At 45.3% G+C, this 18,876-nt stretch overlaps 1 protein-coding gene across 1 annotated transcript in view; it reads left to right on the top strand.

The window, feature by feature from the left end:
- Positions 1–18,876, top strand: part of CPO (carboxypeptidase O) — a 476,286-nt gene that overhangs the window by 356,735 nt on the left and 100,675 nt on the right. Inside the window, exon 6 of the mRNA XM_078683635.1 lies at positions 1,946–2,056. Within this exon, the coding sequence (XP_078539761.1) occupies positions 1,946–2,056 (111 nt within the window). The remainder of the gene's footprint in view (positions 1–1,945; positions 2,057–18,876) is intronic.

Here is an 18,876-nt window from a genome sequence, read left to right as displayed (position 1 = left end):
CACAAAGCCTACTCAGGGGGCCCACGACTGCTTAGAACATTAAATAAACAGATTAATAAAGTGTATATAAATAAACAAGTAAAATGTTCTTTTGGTACATTCTGTAAATGTGAAGGGACATAAAATTCAAAGCGAAAAACTAGGGGCCTCATTTACAAGAAACGGACACATTGCTGCATGAAAGCAGCGATGTGTAGGTTTTCTTGTGCATGCGGGAGAAACTCTTGTGCCACAATGGATGTGCTGTATTCACAATATGGTGTGCCATGATGCAGGGTTTTTTGGCGCATTGCTGGAGTTGGCATGAAAACCAACCCAACTCCAGTAATGCATCAAAATTAGAGGCGATGCGTCAGTTTTAACTGACGCATCTACTACTGAATGGGGACCAATGTGTTGGAGAGTAAAAAAGTGACGAAGTCCCTTTGCAATCGAACATATTGGTCCTGGATGTGACGCATGTAAGTGGGAATAGGGCCCACTTGTATTTGTGACATCAGCATGTAATGTCACATATTGTGACATTACGTGCATATACTTACCTTTGGTGGCCCACTCACATTGTGACTTGATTGCATATTGCAATCAAGTCACTACGGCTAGTGTGGTCCCTTGGGCACAGTCAATGCATCATCCCTATACCTGGGTTTGGCAGGCGTATGGATTGTGATGCATTGGAAACGCAGCTAAAGGCTGCGCCCCCCCCCCCCCCCCAAAAAAAGTTGGAAATATCCTTGCAGCATTTTCTAGGTAGGCCTTTCCGACGGAAGGCCTACCATGCATTAATTAAAATCTAAGGCGATGCAGGCAATTTTCACACAGGTGAAAAGTGATGCAGCCTGTGAAAAGGTGACGCATCTGCATCCATGTAAATATGGGGCAGATGTAGTGCCGCCGTTGCGTAAAAAAAAGTGAGGCAATGGCGCTGAAAGGAGGTGCAAGGAGCTTGAAAATCTGCCCCTAAAGATCTATATTCAGATTAATTTCTGGGAAAAGTGCATCAATCAGAATAGAGTATGGAAAATAAGTCTCAAACATTCCTAGTAAAGTTACAATTGGATAACTATATTTGTTTGTTATATTTGTTTGTGAATTCATTAAAATATGTAGTCATTTGTGTATTTGTTTCATGAAAGCTTATTTCTGTATTTTCCTGTATTGTTTTGTGGTTCTAATCATTGAAAATGCCTAGGCAGTGGTCCTTGGCTTCCAGTAATGACTAATGGGGGTCGCCGGATTCCAATAATGATTCAGTGAGCAGCCCTCTGGTTCCACTAATGATTAAGTGGGGTGCACAAAAGTTAAAAGGCTAAGAACCACTGGTCTACAGCACACTCTCAAGGGAACAGTAGCATACATGACATCGCTGCTTATGCTACTCATGTAAATGCCTAGAGGTTAAGGATAAATTTACCTTAGCACTTAAGTATCCAGAATTTGTAATCTTGGTCAAATCCCTCATCCTACCCGGGCCTAATATTCTCGAATATATTGTGTGAGTATTTAGTAGTTACTGCGAACTATACAATAGAAAACTACCGTTTAGTCATCCATATTGAGAATCACGTTAAAAAAAAAATATATATATATATATATATATAGAGAGAGAGAGAGAGAGAGAGAGAGAGAGAGAGAGAGAGCTATTGATATTTAGAAAATATTTTGTAACTGATCTTTCCAACCAGCCTTTTGTTGTAAAGTCCCCTGGAGGCAGAGTATTCCTGCAGGTTTGTTTGAGAAGATTATCAAAGAGCCGGGGATTGCACAGCAACCTCTGTCTTTTTAACTTCATCAACTGCAGGAAGTCAATTATCCTGGGTTGAGAAGATTAAGAACAGACTTCCTGTCTCTCCAGCCTTTCGCACGGAGCCATTTGCTGATTCACGTTTTGTAATTGATCTGTAGCAGGCAGCCTGCTGTTCTAATGTACCCTTTCCATTTCCAGATTGTGCAAAACCACCAGCATGATCCGAAAATACAAATGTTGCTCCAGAATGTAGATGTGTATGTTCTACCAGTGTACAACGTTGACGGCTATGTTTATTCATGGACAACTGTAAGTACACTCGGACGCCTTCCAATTATTCAAACATTGATTTCTTTTGGTGTGTGATATGCAAGAATATGAACTGTGACAATCATAAAGAAAATGGACAAATGCATTTAACAGTCAAAGTCAACAGTGCTTGAAACAAAGTTGTGGCATATCAAAGAACATGTACGACTGATTCATGAACTGTGGGTTGGTTTAGATTTGCAGATTCAGCCAATAATTAATATTTTGCCTAGGAAACAGCAATGCAATTACTTCAGCAAATCAGTGCACCGTCAACCAAAACTTCAGAAATTCAGACCAGGCTGTATGAATTAACATTTACAGATCACATTAAATCGACAGATCACATTAAAACATAGATCACATTGTACAGAACACTCCACAAGCATTCACCTCAGCAAGGATGTGCCATACATTTGCTTATCAAGCAATCTACTCACAACAGTACTTACCACTAGTAGACAACACTCACAAATTAAATTAACACCGCACATAAGACAGAACATATCAGGCATATTCAATAGTGCACAGATGTGCTATGTAGCATATTATCAACACAACACCCCAGCACAAACGATTCAGAATCAATACACACAAAAACCATCCAATAAAACATACTAGACAGAGCATCTTACACATATTAGAAGAGAAATGTTTTAACAGCATACTCCCTCCTTACCTGCTACTCTGTAGGACTTTCAACAACAGAACATGATACAACTCTCTACAACCCAACACAACTCATCTAAGCTAATGAATTGAAATGATCTCTCTCTAATGGTGAACAACCTTTACAACGCAACTTTTACAACGTAGTGCCTTTACAACGCGGTATTTACAACGCAAACCATTACAACGCATTGCGCTGGGGGGCGCTCTAGGATAGGGAATAGATTTAATTTACTATCCAACACCTTCCCTACTATCCACGGGGACTGGAGTTGGAATAGTAAATTAAACTATTCACTATCCAGCACCCCAAAGCGCTATGCGTTGTAAAGGCATGCGTTGTAAATACAGCGTTGTAAAGGCATGCGTGGTAAAAGCATGCGTTGTAATGTCATACATCCCTCTCTAACACCACCACTATTCCATTGAACACACTTGCATGAGCACAAGTGGGGCAATGGGAAGGCTATTAACCTAGACAGCAGATACATGCTTTGGAAAGCATGATAACCCAATAATCTACTAATTCTTATGACAACTATTTTAAACAACAATCGCAGAACGAATATACTTCTGACGAAACCACTAAAACCCCAACTAAACTCTAGTCTGTATCATAATCCCGCAAATCAGGACATTAAGGTAAAATAACACAGTATAAGATTGGTGCTGGCAATATCGTTATGTGTTATGTTATGTTAATTTATCTTATGCTATGTTATGTTATGTCATGCTATGTTAAGAGAATTTATACCACACATGACTGACCCAGGCTACGGCTTCTGAGCGCGCTTCTCCTCCTACTGTAACACAACATAAAAATCATCCTAAACCGAGAACAGCCAGGTCTTCAACTACTTTCTAAAGTTGAAGTTATTATCTACTTTCCTTAGATGACTGGGCATTTTATTCCGTAGCATCGGAGCTATGGCACGAAAGGAGGATCCCTCTTTCTAGCCAATTTGAAATGGGATAGCACAGCCAGATTGAGGTCTGCAGAACTTAACGCCCTAGTGGGATAATAGGACTGCTGCAGAGAAAGCAGGCTAGGCGCACCCAGTTAATTATTAATACTTTGGGCCACACACTGTGCTTTAAACTGGATATGCTTCTCCGCAGGGAGCCCATGCAGAGTGCAGAACTGCTGAGAAGCTGACCAGAATCTTGGCAATTGACACAGTAATCTTGCTTCCGCATTCTGGATAATCTGAAATTTATTTTTCAAGTGCCCAGCGGTACCCAGATACAGGATATTGCAGTAGTCTGGGACGAGATGATTAAAGTGGGGTTAATTAACTTAAGTAGTTGTGGACAAGAAAGGCTATGATTTTTTTTAAGGCCTCTTCATGTGCCAAAACAGCCAGAGGTCAAAGCTGTAACTTGTGGTTCGAAAGATAAGGAGTCTTCCATCCACACACCCATATTTTTAAAAATTGCTTTGGACTTAGGAGGTGACCTCAGCAAGTTGGCCTAACAGTGGCCGCCCAATTCTTGCAAATGTTTTCCCAACCGGAGAACTTCTATTTTGTTAGCATTCAAGTTCAAGCAGTCCGAATGAATCCATTTTGCGGCAGCAGACATAGAGATCTTAAAATTGACAGCATCCTCCTTTTCCCCAGCACACAATGAGAGAATAAGCTGGGTGTAATCCACGTATGAGTCTCGCGATATTCCAAAAGATTTCACAACTTCTGTTAGATGATAAAAAAGGGTTGGGCTTAAGACCAAACAATGAGCAACACTGAACTCGAGCCTTCACTTGGTATATGTAAAAGGTTCAAATATCAACTGAAAGGATCACTCCTTTAAGAATGCGGTGAGCCAGGCCAATGCCTTTTCCAAATCCCAATCTTGTGCCATCCATCTAAAAGCACCTCATGAGACACAATGTTTAAGGCCGCACTTACATCTAATAAATTAAGCGCAGCAGTGCCTCCCTTGTCAGCCACCTTCCGCAGCTCTTCCATTACTTTAAGAAGAGCGGTCTTTGTACTATGGCAGCTCTAAGGCCATTCAGTGAGGGATCCAGCACTTGATAATTTTCAAAAAAATTCACTAAGAGATTGTTTACTTATTTCTCCACTACTTTTTCCAAAAAAGGCAGAAGAGAAATGGGCCAGTACTTTTCGGGCAGGACTGGGTGTAGAATAGATTTTTTCAAAAGCATGATGACATTCGCATGTTTCCAAACAGTTTGCACCACAGCAGAGCAAATCGAAAGATTGGCTAGATCTAAAATAAAATAGGGAAACGAGCATTTGCAGCTTTTTTCAAAAAGTGTTGGTTTACAAAAACTCCAATTTCTCTATGGGAGCTTGTGACTCAGCTGCTTTCTGACCACCACACATGCTCCCATAGGGGAATGGGAGTTTGCAACTGCACCATGTGTATTGTTATACAGTGTTCTGAACCGGTAATCTACGGTCGCTCCGTTCCCACACCGAGACGGTGTCGGTCAGATTCAACTCTGACCGTCATTGTAATTAGGGCCATAGTGTCTATGCCCTTTTTCTTTCAGTACAAGGGTTTTATAAGTTTTAGAACATAATTCATAAATAAGTCCGAATTTTGCTCCCTTCGGTATTCTATCTTTTGAGTAAATTTCCGAATTTACAAAGGTTTTCAGGAGTGCTTTTGGAAAGATGGTAAAGCACAGATTTCCGAGGAGACTCCTGAAGTTTTATTTAATTTTGCTTCTTCGAGAATCTGCTAGCAGGTGCAAATGCATGTATTGAATGTTTTTTCACATTTTTCTTCATGGAAGAAAACGTATTTTCCCATAAAGGTAACACTGCCTCTGCAACACCACTATTTTGAGGAGAGTTACCTGCCCATTTCCACCGTGGTTCGATTTTATTCTTTCCCTTGACAGTAGTAAACGTCCGACCATTTTAAGAGTGGCTATTGAAAAAGAAGTATCCACAAATGTACAATGGTGTGGTTGTGCACATGCATATCAGATCATCCCCCACCTTGTGGCATCCACTCTGTGCCCAAGGGAGTACATTTTTTCCTAATAATATTATATCATGTTGTATTATGCACATGTGTATTTATGAGTGTAAATTGGTGTCAAAACGTGCACTCATAAATAAAGCCAATGTCACATGTAAATCGAACATGTAGGAATAAATGGCTCTGTGAATAGGCCCCTCGTGGCTACCCCATCTTTTCAGTGAGTCATTATGTTTTACATCAGTGGAGGAATCGTACATACACAATTGTAAGTTCTTGAGGCTTCCCTACCTATTATTATTTTATGAATAATTACATTTGCTTCTGTTCAACGCTTACTGTTAGTGCAATTTGAAGGCACCCTTTTACACTTGGAAGTCAGTCTATGAGACTGATTTATTGTTCCCCATTGCATTGGAGAGAATTTTTTTTATGAAAGTGCCTGCTCTTAAAAACAGGTAGAAATTTTGACAAAACCGCATTGGTATCTTTTCTCATAAATTGTTTCTGAAAACAACAAAAGAAATGGTCCTGGGATTCTCGGAGTTTACTTCCCATCGGTAAGATGTCTATTTTCCTACCTTTCTGCCTGGATATTCTTACTTTTCTGCTTGGGGCGGCCAACCTTCGCATGACATACCGGAGCAGGATAAACACCATTAGAAAATCTGTCCTAAGTAGGGATGGTCTGGGGCCCTGTGGCTGATGGGTCACCAGCTGGTTGTTTATGACTTGCCCAAAGTAGGACACATTTTGCTTGATGCTAAATGACTACACGTAGATCTGCACCTAAAACGTAAATTTGGTGTGTGCATTCCTTCCTTTTCCTTACCCTTTTTTGCTAATATACCTTAACTGCCATCCTCCTTGTGAACCATTTTGACTTGGGGATGTTGCATGTCTGCTTTGCACAATACTAGACACTTCTGGTTGATCTCTTCAGACTCTTCCTGGAAGCAAACATCTTTTTCAAGGCTCGGGTTTTTGTGACATAGATCTTTTTTTGAGCTTTGGCTCAAGAGGAACGCATGGTGTCCTGGTCACAGGTCATTTCATTTAGGCCTTTGCATAAAAGTGTGCTTGCACGCAGTGGAAGCTCCTCCCCTAAGGTGGAGGAGCCTCACCCCACTGAGTTGCAGCAGCGAAGGAAAGGAAAAAGAAAATGATAATGATGTTATTAGCATTTTATTAGTTCCTTCCTGCGGCAGCAGCATGGGGGCGGGCGGGCCTGCTCTGCTCACAGAGCATGGGCACACTGAAGTGCGCATGGTGCTTTGGCCGGCCGTCTCGGGCCTACCAAACAGTCATGCTCACTTAGCATGTTCTCCACACAGGCTGCATGACAGCCTGGGTGGAGAAAATGCCCAGGCCCCTAGTCACCATCTGAGTGCCAAATTACAGCGCTCAGACCAATCACAACTCTGCATTGCAGCGTTGTGATTGGCTTAGGGGAGCTAATCGCAATGCTGTATTGCAGCGTTGTAATTGGCTCAGAGGAGCCTGGTTGTTTGGAGGTCAGTCAACGGAGGAGAGACGATGTGGGAGACGAGCGCGGCGAGGAGGTAAGTGTATTTTTCTGTTTTTACACCCCCTTGCCCGCCGCCCCGCCACTCCAGATCCGTAGCGGCTGTCACTGCTTGGAAGTATCCCAAAAATCACCATAAATGCCTCTTTGGATTCAGGAAGTGCTTGTCAATGGTAAAAGATGATCACGCTCATGGTAGTGTCAAAGCATGGCTGCATCCTTTGTTTTGCTTAAAAACAGAAGTTCCATACACCTTAATTTTCTTTTTTTTTTAATGGGAGCAATGTGGTCAAATAACATCTTCCACATCAAGACAATTGTAAATGAAAGCTTGTTCATTCTTACGTCAGACATCAGAACATATACTAAACAGTCAAAGTGTTAACACATTTCATACAAAGGCATTCGACAATCAGTCTTTTAACTAAATCATTTCATTGCCATTGGATCACCAATACCCATACTTTCCCCCAATAGCCAACTGTAAGGAGGGCAGGTTTGCCTGTATTTAGAACCAAGAAGATAGCACACAAAAAAAACACCCTAGGAATTCCATTTAGTGGCCTTCATAGAACAAAAGTATCTGCCTAACTTACGGTCACAAGATCTAAGGCCAGCCAATCACTACACCCAAAACACTCTTAGATCGACATTGTCATGGGGGACCAAATCTCCACTCCCTGCTTTCTGGCGCTTCTTCCCTTGCAATTATACAATGCTCTATCCATATTATACTTGCTCAGTAGCCAGGAAAACCACAGTTGTACTGTCGGTGGTCCACAATCTTTACAGGAAGTCGCTATCAGAAGATGGTTCACTGCCGTGGAGGTAAAGGTAAAATATAACTCCCCACCATCCCCACAAGAGAAGAATCAACCTCACATAGCAACAGTGATGAGCTTAATCGTATGTATCTCGCTTCGAAAAATCCGACTCCAGTAATTCTCAGTGCCCTCGTTCATTACAGCTAACTTTGCACAATCATAAAACATATGTCCTAAATCAGCTGGCACCTTCCGCACTGAGGACGTTTGTCATCAGCACATCTGCTCCAGCTAAACAATTTGGCCAGCGTGTGATATAAATTAAACATTTTTTTTATAAGGTTGAGCTTTCAGGCTTGCAGTCAACAGCACTTTCATTCCAACCTATATTGAAGTCTGGATATCTAAACCCTAAGTCCCAAGTTTTTCCATCCATTTAATTTCTTGGTGGTCAAGGTCTTCCACCGCCATATTGTTCAGAAGTGCATAAATCTGCCCAATCATAGTACCATGTCGTATAATCAAATGCGGGAGGGGAATTTTTTTGAGTGAAAAATGCTTATTCATCAATTTTTACAAGCTATTTATAATCTGTAAAAATTAAAACAGACCCTTTTTCTAATCCAAAGTCCTGTTGAAAATTCTCAAAGGAGCACAGTTGGTCCCAGTAAAACAGATCACCCAGCGGGTAATCCCTGCCCTTTCCCACCTCTTACAAGTCCCATCATAAACCACCACTGGGAATAAGCGGGTGTGCCATAATGGAGTACAACAACTATATTTAGTAATTTCAATCTTTTTTTTTTACCCGGCTCCACATCTTTGCTGCTGCTCCCACTACCTTAAACTTAAGCTTTTTGTAGAATCTGGGTTAGATAGCTCTGAAAAAGCACCCCCTAGCTACATCACCCAAAGCTAACTTATTGATACTTGTGGGGTCTCTCCAGTTGGCAATCCGGGCGGCTGAGTATAACCTGTAGCTGAAAATAAAGCTTCCATATACTACAAATGTGCAGCCCAGTAACTTAAAGTTAGGAACTGCCCATCACCCTCGGGCCCTTGGGAGAACCATACTCCTGAAGGACCATCGTGCCCTTGAACATTGCCACATAAAATTTGTACACATAGCTTCAAGGTTTTTTAGCCAGTGCCCTTCCAGTTCCAGAGGTATGGTTCTAAATAGGTATAGAATATATAGCAAGAAAATCATTTTTAAAACATTACACCTGCCGGCAAAAGTGAGATGCAACACAATAATTTGTCTCAGGTCTTTCCTAGCCTATCCTAACATCTGCTCTGTATTTTATACCTAGAATCAACCCCCACTGTAATTTTTATTCCTAGATATATGGCATTATCAACCCTCCAGTTGTCTATCAGATCAATATTATTAGTACAGATCAGCTGTGTCTTCCCCTTATTGAGATGGTACTGTGAGGGTGATCCAAACTCCTCCGTCAATCTTTCTACTTTCAGGCGGGCTGTCTGAGGGTCCCACGTTAGCACCGTTATATCATCCACATACGCTAACACTTTAGTTTCAAAACCATTCACCCTTACCGACTTGATGTCAGATTCCGTCGCGCCTCTTGTGATGATGGGGTCGGCATGAATGACTACATATTCCAGAAGGCTTAGCGGATGGGAGGCGGGGTATAAGTAGAAACCGTTTCCTGCAGCTGTTGTCGGATATTCTGGCTTGTTGTTCCTGGCGTTCCCAGACGACCGTACGGATTGGCGTTTCCTGCGCTCCTGTGATTACCAGCTTTGCGGTTCCTGTCGAGTACGTTGTTTCCGACTTTCCTTGTTCGTCTCTGTCCTCCGTTGGAGAGCCTTCTTGCACCGGCTATTGCGGAGGAAACAGTTTGGTTGCGTATTATACATTGCCATAAATCCTCTGTTGGACAGCCTTCTTGCATCGGCTATTGCAGAGGATTTACTAAGATAAGTCCCAGGGTGGACGAAGGGTCTATTCATCCACCTGATAACGACTTCCTTAAGGTAACCTTATTTGCATTTCTTCTGGGTGACGTAACCCTTATTATTTTTGTTCATGGGAGATACTGAGTAACTTACGCTGCATTGCTTAGAACTCTGTTTACTTTCCTTCAGGACACAAAGGGAAAGAGATTAGGGTATGTAGCGTTCTTACTTACCAGTATATATCATTCAATTGCATTGGTAGTACGGGTAATTTCAATAGTGGGTTTCTATGTTCACAGGGGAAGGCAATCACAGGATATATGTTTGTACTCTACATGGCAGAGAAGCATCTCCTGTGTTAGTACAGTTCACCTTCCTGATACAGGTATAGCACAGTTTAGCTTAATAAGTAGCTTTGTGGAAAAGCACGTTACTAGAATTAAGACCCATCAATCATTGGTTTCTTTTCTGTCTTCACAGCTCTCCCTCCCAGCAGTCCCCTTCCTTTCCTCCCTTTTGTTTATTATTTTGCCCTCACCTGATCCTTCTCTAGCCCACGGCTTTAATAGCATTCGGGGCTTGGATAGATCTGGAGGTGGCCTATTTGTACTACAAGCTGATCCTGAGGATGGAGAGGATACCAGAATATCCGACCCCAGTATTAATCTCCTCCCGATCAGTTTGGGGCAATGGCTACTCTGGACGAGGTGATGGCTGCTTTAGTTGTGGTGCAATCTGAGTTAATTGCATCCAGACAAGAAAGCACCGAGTTAAGGAACCGGTTAGACAACATACAGAAAAACCCATTTAGTGCTGGGGCGTCAGGGTCGGGTACAGCAGGTTCAGTAGTGGTAGAAATTCCCCCTAACATACCGTTAGCACATCCAGAACGATTTAACGGAGATGCTGGATCGGTGCAAGTGTTTTTGACACAAGTCGCAATGCATTTTTCATGCAAACCCAGGTCATTCCCCACCAATCAGTCTAAGGTTGCATTCGTCATCTCATATTTAATAGGGGACGCGGCTCAATGGGCTGTTCCAATAGTACAGAGAAACGATCCAATGCTACATGACTGGGATGTTTTCCAAGCAGAGTTCACAAAAGTATTCGATAGAAGGGCCGATACATATATGGCGGACAAAGAACTCCTAGGTCTACGTCAGGGGAATCAAGATTTGGTTACTTATTTAAACCATTTCAGACGTCTAGTTGCTGAAACCAAGTGGCCTGAAGCCAAACAGGCATCAATCTTTCATCAGGGCTTAACTGAGGAAATGCAAGACATCATAGCTCAAATAGACCCCCAGCCTGAGTCCTGGGAGGATTTGATCAATTTGGTGTTACGATTGGACCACAGGATGAAGAATCGTAAAGGAGGTAGCGGGGCTAAGACCAGGTCAATCCCCTCTTCTGTGGCGGTAAAGACCCCTGATAGTACGGTATCACACGCCTCTTCAGAGCCTATGGAAATAGGAGCGGTCCGTGCGGCCTTAACCGCCACCGAAAAGGAACAGAGGCGTAAGTTCGGTCTTTGTCTTTACTGTGGCAAAAAAGGCCATTTCGTTAGAGAGTGCCCTGTTAAACCCAAATTTGCCAAATTTCGCATGAATAGGGGGGTGTCCGCGGCCACAGAGAAACCGGCGGAAAACTGAAGGGCTCTGGGGTTGATGAAGGGGTTCCCTGGAGTCATGTTGTCATCCCTTCAATGTTGAATATGGTAGTGGGAGCGCAACATTTGTTCATCAAGATAATTTTGATGATTGGCATGATGGAGGTGCATACGCAGGCAGGCTATGGTGGATTCTGGGGCTACGGGTTTCTTTATGGACATGAAGGAAGCAGAAAGAATAGGCATACCTCTGATCCCTAAGGAAGACGGTACCGATGTATTCGCAGTGGATGGCAGGAAACTGAACACCGGGCCCATAAGTTATCAAACAGCTCTGACAGAGATGAGGTTTGGGTATCACAGAGAAAGAGTTTCTTTCAGCATAATCAAGGCACCGCAGTATGGGGTAATCCTAGGCATTCCTTGGTTGAAGAGACACAACCCGGAAGTCAACTGGGAAACAGACACAATAGTGATGAACTCTGCTTATTGCGAAGAGCATTGTTTTAGATATGCACAATGTCCTTCGTTTGCTTTGGCATGTGGGGATCACATAGCCACCGCCGCAGAAAAAGCGGTTACACTCCCAGCGGTATATCAGGACTTCGAAGGAGTTTTTGACGAAGTACGAGCTGAGGAGTTGCCCCCACATAGGCCATACGACTGCCAGATCGAATTGATTCCTGGGGCAGTGATTCCCAAGGGCAGGCTGTATGCGTTGACAGAGCCAGAAAATGCTTACTTGAGAAAGTATTTAGACAAACTGTTAGGGTTGGGGTTTATACGCCCCTCACGATCACCAGCAGCGTCCCCGTTGTTCTTCATCCCCAAGGCCAACGGGGAATTAAGAGCCTGTGTAGACTTTCGAGCCCTTAACGCGGTAACAATAAAGAACAGATACCCTTTACCGTTAATCAATGTATTATTGGAACAGGTGAAAAAGGCTAAAGTGTTCACCAAGTTAGACCTAAAGGGAGCATACCATCTCGTGAGAATGAGAGCAGGGGACGAATGGAAGACGGCCTTCCAGACCAGGTATGGGTTATTCGAATACCTGGTCATGCCCTTTGGGCTATGCAACGCCCCTGCTGCCTTCCAGTTTTTCCTTAACGAGGTGTTGAGGGAAATATTGGACAAACACGTCATTGTGTACATAGACGATATCCTCATATATTCCGAATCGGAAGACATGCATGTACAACACGTCCAATCTGTCCTGAGGATCCTACAGAACAATCATCTCTACTGCAAACTGTCCAAATGTGACTTTCATGTCACGACTGTGGAATTTTTGGGGGTTATGCTTACCCCCTTGGGGCAGGAAATGGCGGAGAGGAAGATTCAAGCAGTTCGAGACTGGCCGATTCCTAGAAACATCAAGGATGTTCAATGTTTTCTAGGATTCGCCAATTTCTACAGACGTTTTATCAACCAGTTCTCGAAGGTAGTGGCTCCCATAACCAGACTGTTGAAAAAAGACCAAAGGTTTGGGTGGGATGAGACAGCCCAGGAGGCGTTTGTAACTTTAAAGGAAGCATTTGTCACCGCTCCAATACTGAAGCACCCCAATTCAGACGTTCCATTTATAGTCGAGGCGGACGCCTCAGAGGTAGCTACCGGAGCCATTCTTTCACAGCGAGATGAATCCACAGGCCTTTTGCATCCCGTGGCTTTTATGTCACGTAAACTTACGGGGGCTGAACTCAACTACTGCATAGCCGAAAAAGAACTCTTGGCTATCAAACATGCCTTCACGGAATGGAGGCATTTTCTCATGGGAGCGAAGCATACGGTGACGGTTTACACCGATCACCGTAATCTGCAGTTTATGGCAGCGGCCAGGCATCTATCCCCTAGACAACTGAGGTGGATGCTTTTCTTTTCAGAGTTTCATTTTGTTATAACTTTCAGGCCTGGAGTGGACAATAGAAAGGCGGATGCCTTATCCCGTCAATCATCCACAAAATCCTCGGGGGTTGGAGCAGAAGCTCCGATAGTGGATCCGGTCAAGGTGGTTTGTGGCATACAACCTGATGCCTTTTTGCAGGGCATACGATATGGAATCAGAACGGACCCATAGAGGAGATGGTTACAGTCACATCCTGAATGGCACATAAGACACGGCTTTCCGATAAATCAAGGGCGAATGCTCCTACCCACCGAATCCTTGCGGAAACAAATGTTCTCTTGGTGTCACCCTTCACCCAGTGCTGGACACGTGGGGGTGGATAAGACTGTGGATCTGATCCAGCATAGATGTTGGTGGCCCACGATAAAGGACGATATACGGAGATGGGTGTCGGGGTGTGATGTTTGTGCCCGTGCCAAATCTGATCATCGTCGTCCTGCAGGGCTTTTACAGCCCATGCCTACCCCTTCTACTCCTTGGGAACGAATATCATTGGACTTCGTGGTAGGTCTACCCAGAGATCAGGGTTGTACAGCAGTATTGGTTGTCATTGACTATCTGACAAAGATGGGGCATTTTATTGCTTGTCCTCAAGTACCTACAGCGGGTCAATTGGCACAGCTTCTTATGGTCCATGTGGTGCGCCTGCACGGTTTACCCAAAGTCATAGTGTCTGACAGGGGCTCTCAATTTACCGCTAGGTTCTGGAGGGCATGGTGCTCCTCTCTTCATATTGAAACGGCTCTGTCTACAAGCTTCCATCCGCAAACTGATGGTCAGACTGAGCGTCTCAACCAGACGTTAAAGCAGTTTTTACGGTGCTATGTGTCTCAGGGTAAGAACAACTGGGTGGAGCATCTATGGCTCGCGGAAGTGGCATACAACAATGCGACCCATTCTGCCACGCGAGTATCGCCTTTTTTTTGTACTTACAGACATCATCCTCGGTTTCTTCCGTTTGCACACCCTTCCCCTGAGGTGACGGTGCCTGATGCGGCCAGGAGGGCTTCCCGGCTGAAGTTGGTGCTGGAGCAGGTGCAGGAATCCCTGAAAGCATCGAAGCTGGCTTATAAGAAATCGGCTGACAAAAGACGCCGTCAAGGTCCTGTGTATCAGGTGGGTGACTGGGTATGGCTGTCCACCCGGAACCTCAGATTCAGGCGTTACAGCGTGTTTAACCCTCGCTTCATTGGCCCGTTTCGGGTGGTGCAACGTATCAATCAGGTGGCAGTGAGGCTGGTGTTGCCGAGACATCTACGTATACATCCTGTTTTCCATGTGTCCCTGCTCAAGCCTGCTGCTGCGGTGGTGCGACGTCTCCCTCCCCCTCTGTTGGTCCCTGACGGCTTGGAGTACGAGGTGGAGAGTATTCTGGACTCCAGGTGGCGGGGCCGTGGCCTTCGATATCTGGTGGCTTGGAAGGGGTACGGCCCCGAAGAAAACTTGTGGGAGCCTGCTTCTGGGGTTCATGCTCCTCGCCTGGTGGCGGATTTTCATTGCCGGTATCCTGACCGCCCCGGGCCCCTTCGGCGCTCCAGGTGAGGGGAGGGGGATGTACTGTCAGATTCCGTCGCGCCTCTTGTGATGATGGGGTCGGCATGAATGACTACATATTCCAGAAGGCTTAGCGGCTGGGAGGCGGGGTATAAGTAGAAACCGTTTCCTGCAGCTGTTGTCGGATATTCTGGCTTGTTGTTCCTGGCGTTCCCAGACGACCGTACGGATTGGCGTTTCCTGCGCTCCTGTGATTACCAGCTTTGCGGTTCCTGTCGAGTACGTTGTTTCCGACTTTCCTTGTTCGTCTCTGTCCTCCGTTGGAGAGCCTTCTTGCACCGGCTATTGCGGAGGGCAGACTTCCTTGAACCGACTTGTCGGCTCCCGTGTCTCCGTGAGTGAGCATGCTTTCCTCGGCTCATGCGGAAGCAATACACATTCGCTGGTTCTGACGTTTCCTCCGTTGGCGAGCCTTCTTGCACCGGCTATTGCGGAGGAAACAGTTTGGTTGCGTATTATTACACATTCGCTGGTTCTGACGTTTCCTCCGTTGGCGAGCCTTCTTGCACCGGCTATTGCGGAGGAAACAGTTTGGTTGCGTATTATACATTGCCATAAATCCTCTGTTGGACAGCCTTCTTGCATCGGCTATTGCAGAGGATTTACTAAGATAAGTCCCAGGGTGGACGAAGGGTCTATTCATCCACCTGATAACGACTTCCTTAAGGTAACCTTATTTGCATTTCTTCTGGGTGACGTAACCCTTATTATTTTTGTTCATGGGAGATACTGAGTAACTTACGCTGCATTGCTTAGAACTCTGTTTACTTTCCTTCAGGACACAAAGGGAAAGAGATTAGGGTATGTAGCGTTCTTACTTACCAGTATATATCATTCAATTGCATTGGTAGTACGGGTAATTTCAATAGTGGGTTTCTATGTTCACAGGGGAAGGCAATCACAGGATATATGTTTGTACTCTACATGGCAGAGAAGCATCTCCTGTGTTAGTACAGTTCACCTTCCTGATACAGGTATAGCACAGTTTAGCTTAATAAGTAGCTTTGTGGAAAAGCACGTTACTAGAATTAAGACCCATCAATCATTGGTTTCTTTTCTGTCTTCACAGCTCTCCCTCCCAACAGTCCCCTCCCTTTCCTCCCTTTTGTTTATTATTTTGCCCTCACCTGATCCTTCTCTAGCCCACGGCTTTAATAGCATTCGGGGCTTGGATAGATCTGGAGGTGGCCTATTTGTACTACAAGCTGATCCTGAGGACGGAGAGGATAACACTTGATGACCTGGTTGTTTAGCATCTGCATTATTAGGGGGTCGATGTATAAGGCAAACAGAATAGGCAGCCCTGCCTTGTACCCATCGAGATATGGATCTTTGCTAATTCTTGAGCCATAATTTGAACTTTAGCAAAAGGATGGTGATTTAATGCCTGCCTTCAATATGCGTGGCCCAAACTCCTTGCACTCAAGGGCCCTCCAGAGGTACCGCAAGGCCATTCGATCAAATGCCTTCTTGGCATCAAGAAGGATCATAGCCGGGGGAGGAGCCTAACCTGCAACCATGATGGCCGCCTGAGCCCTCGGCTCCGCCGACCCTTCCGCTTCCCTCCCGTACCGCTTCTTATCCTGCTTGCAAATCTGTGTTTATGCTGCGGTACTGTGTATGGGAAGCGACGCTGTTTCCAGCGATGTGCTCCCCGTCGGTTTTCCTGTGCTGGAAGTGACGGGACGTCCTGTTATCCTGTTGACGCTCGGGGAAGGGGAACGATCCTTTGTTCTCAACTGTGCCCTGCCGGACGACAACTACGGCGGCCATTGACGGCAGGACGGCATCGGCTGGCGAGACGCGGCGACGACTCTGGGTCTCCCGCTGCGGCGCTACAATATCTCCTTTCATCTTCAAGCTATCTGGGTTCCATCGCTGGCGCTGCAACAATTGTATCCCTCTCCCCGGATGATTCCGTGAGTCTCCTTGATGTCGAGCGGAGTAGTGGGGGCCATTTTGGGCGCAGTGAATCGCGTCTTCATCTTTGCCGTGGGCTCCTGTTCTGTCTCACATTGTGTTGCCATCACACGCGGCGCTGGAATAGAGGGTGCTGCCATGATCCCCACGCCCTGGCAGTGCTGGTCGGGGAGCCGAATTGTCGGCCGACTGCCTGGAAGTGACTCCGGCGATCGAAGCCGGGGGTCGCCACATATCTGCGAGCCCCATGGGCGGGGGACTACTGTGTCATCCTTTTACGAGGCGCCCTTGACTACTGGCGACGTTTTGTGTGCTCTGGCCGACTTGCGTGATGCTCTGTGTTGCAACGCCCGAGATCTGGAGGTTCGATTAGATATCATTTTGCCCCCACTCTCCTCGCCTTGCCGAACTGGCGCTCGCGTGCGGAGCGTTTCGCCATACCCTGGGCTCAACTGTTACAGGCCACTGCCTCAGAGATCCGGGGATGTGCTGCGGGAGAGGGAACCATACACTATCATAGCTCTGCCGGTTGCGGCACTGGTGGATGTTAGGCGTCCTGCGCTGCTACAGATGTTGGGAGATCGCCTTAGGACGCCATCTTTGATACCTCTGTTGGGGTCTATTTGCGAGACTGACGTTCTTCTCCTGGATATTTTGTCTGCGCTCGGACTGTCCCACTTTGTTGGACTGTTGCTGTGGACTTGCCTGTGCTGTGCATCTCTGGAACACATTGCCCTGCGTCGGATGGCCGTGGGTGGATGGCGCCGTGTCTTGCTGTGGTCCTTCTGGCTGCCTCCACGGTTTCGTGGGACTACCTCGCTTCAGTACTTCATGGGCACATTGGATCGTAAGGGACAAGGTTGACTCTGTTTTTTCCCCTTCCTACGTATTGATGATGGATGGACGGTGGAGCTGGACGTTGGTTATGTTTCATTAGGGGTCGGGGGTGGGGTGGCCGATATTATTCTGCTTGGTTGTTTTGGATACTTGTGGATGGCCCTCCTCCGGTAATATATGCCTCCTTTTTCTTTCTGTTCTTTTCTCTTCTTCTTCATTTCGGGTACTCTTTTGGGGCGACAGACACATTGCAAGGGGGGGGTAGGCCGTAGCCTTTGCATGCATGTAGGGTGGGGGGTTATTTCGTTCTTTTTGGTTTCTATGGGCCTTTATTTCTTTTTTATTTTAAGCCATTTTCTTTCCCCCTTTTTCTGGGTCAAGGGTTTTAGCTGTCCGGGGGTGGGTAGCTATTGGCACACGACGTGTTCTGCGAATGTCAATCCTTATGTATTGTGTTGGTGCCGCCATTTTGACGATATTCTCATGCGCGCTGGATCTTTGCTGTGAGTTGCCCGCTTCAATTTTGTTGATCTGTCTGGTCCTTGATCCTTTCTAGTCCTTCCAGCTTACTATTTTATTTACAAGCATAAAAAAGAAAACCTTTAACGATGGTCCTTCCCCTTCTCCTGTTTCCCAGTGGTATATGTCTGCCGATGTGATATGAATCGACTGTAATTTGTTTGACGTACTGCTGCGATGCCATGTTGTGCGCTTATGTGCTTCGAAACGTTGTTGAGGCCGGCCGGATGGTTGTAGGCCCGTATTTGTTTCTGACGTTTTACAATAAAGGTTTTTAAAAAAAAAAAAAAAAAAAAAAAAGAAGGATCATAGCCAAGGGAGTGACTGTAGTTGCAACAATGTCGAGTAGAGGAAAGGCTCAACTCACGATGGTCTGCTGCTCCCGGGCCTGGGATAAACCAGTGCTGCCAAGACGAAAATAACCTGGGTATGATCCTCCCCCTTCAAGTCACTAAGATCTTGAGTACACCTTTGTATCAGCGTTAATCCGAGATATCCGTCTACATGACCCTGGATCTTTTGGTGGCTTTCCCTTTTTTCTAAAAACATATAACATTAGTGTCCTCCGAGGTGCTTGGTGGAATCCCTTCCAGTTGAACCCCATAGTACAGTTCCCATAGATTCTTAGTCAGT

The sequence above is a fragment of the Lissotriton helveticus genome, chromosome 3_1 (assembly GCF_964261635.1).
Source record: "Lissotriton helveticus chromosome 3_1, aLisHel1.1, whole genome shotgun sequence".
NCBI classification, from domain to species: Eukaryota; Metazoa; Chordata; class Amphibia; order Caudata; family Salamandridae; genus Lissotriton; species Lissotriton helveticus.
The sequence above is the reverse complement of the archived record's forward strand: the minus strand, read 5'-3'. Positions and strand labels throughout refer to the sequence as shown.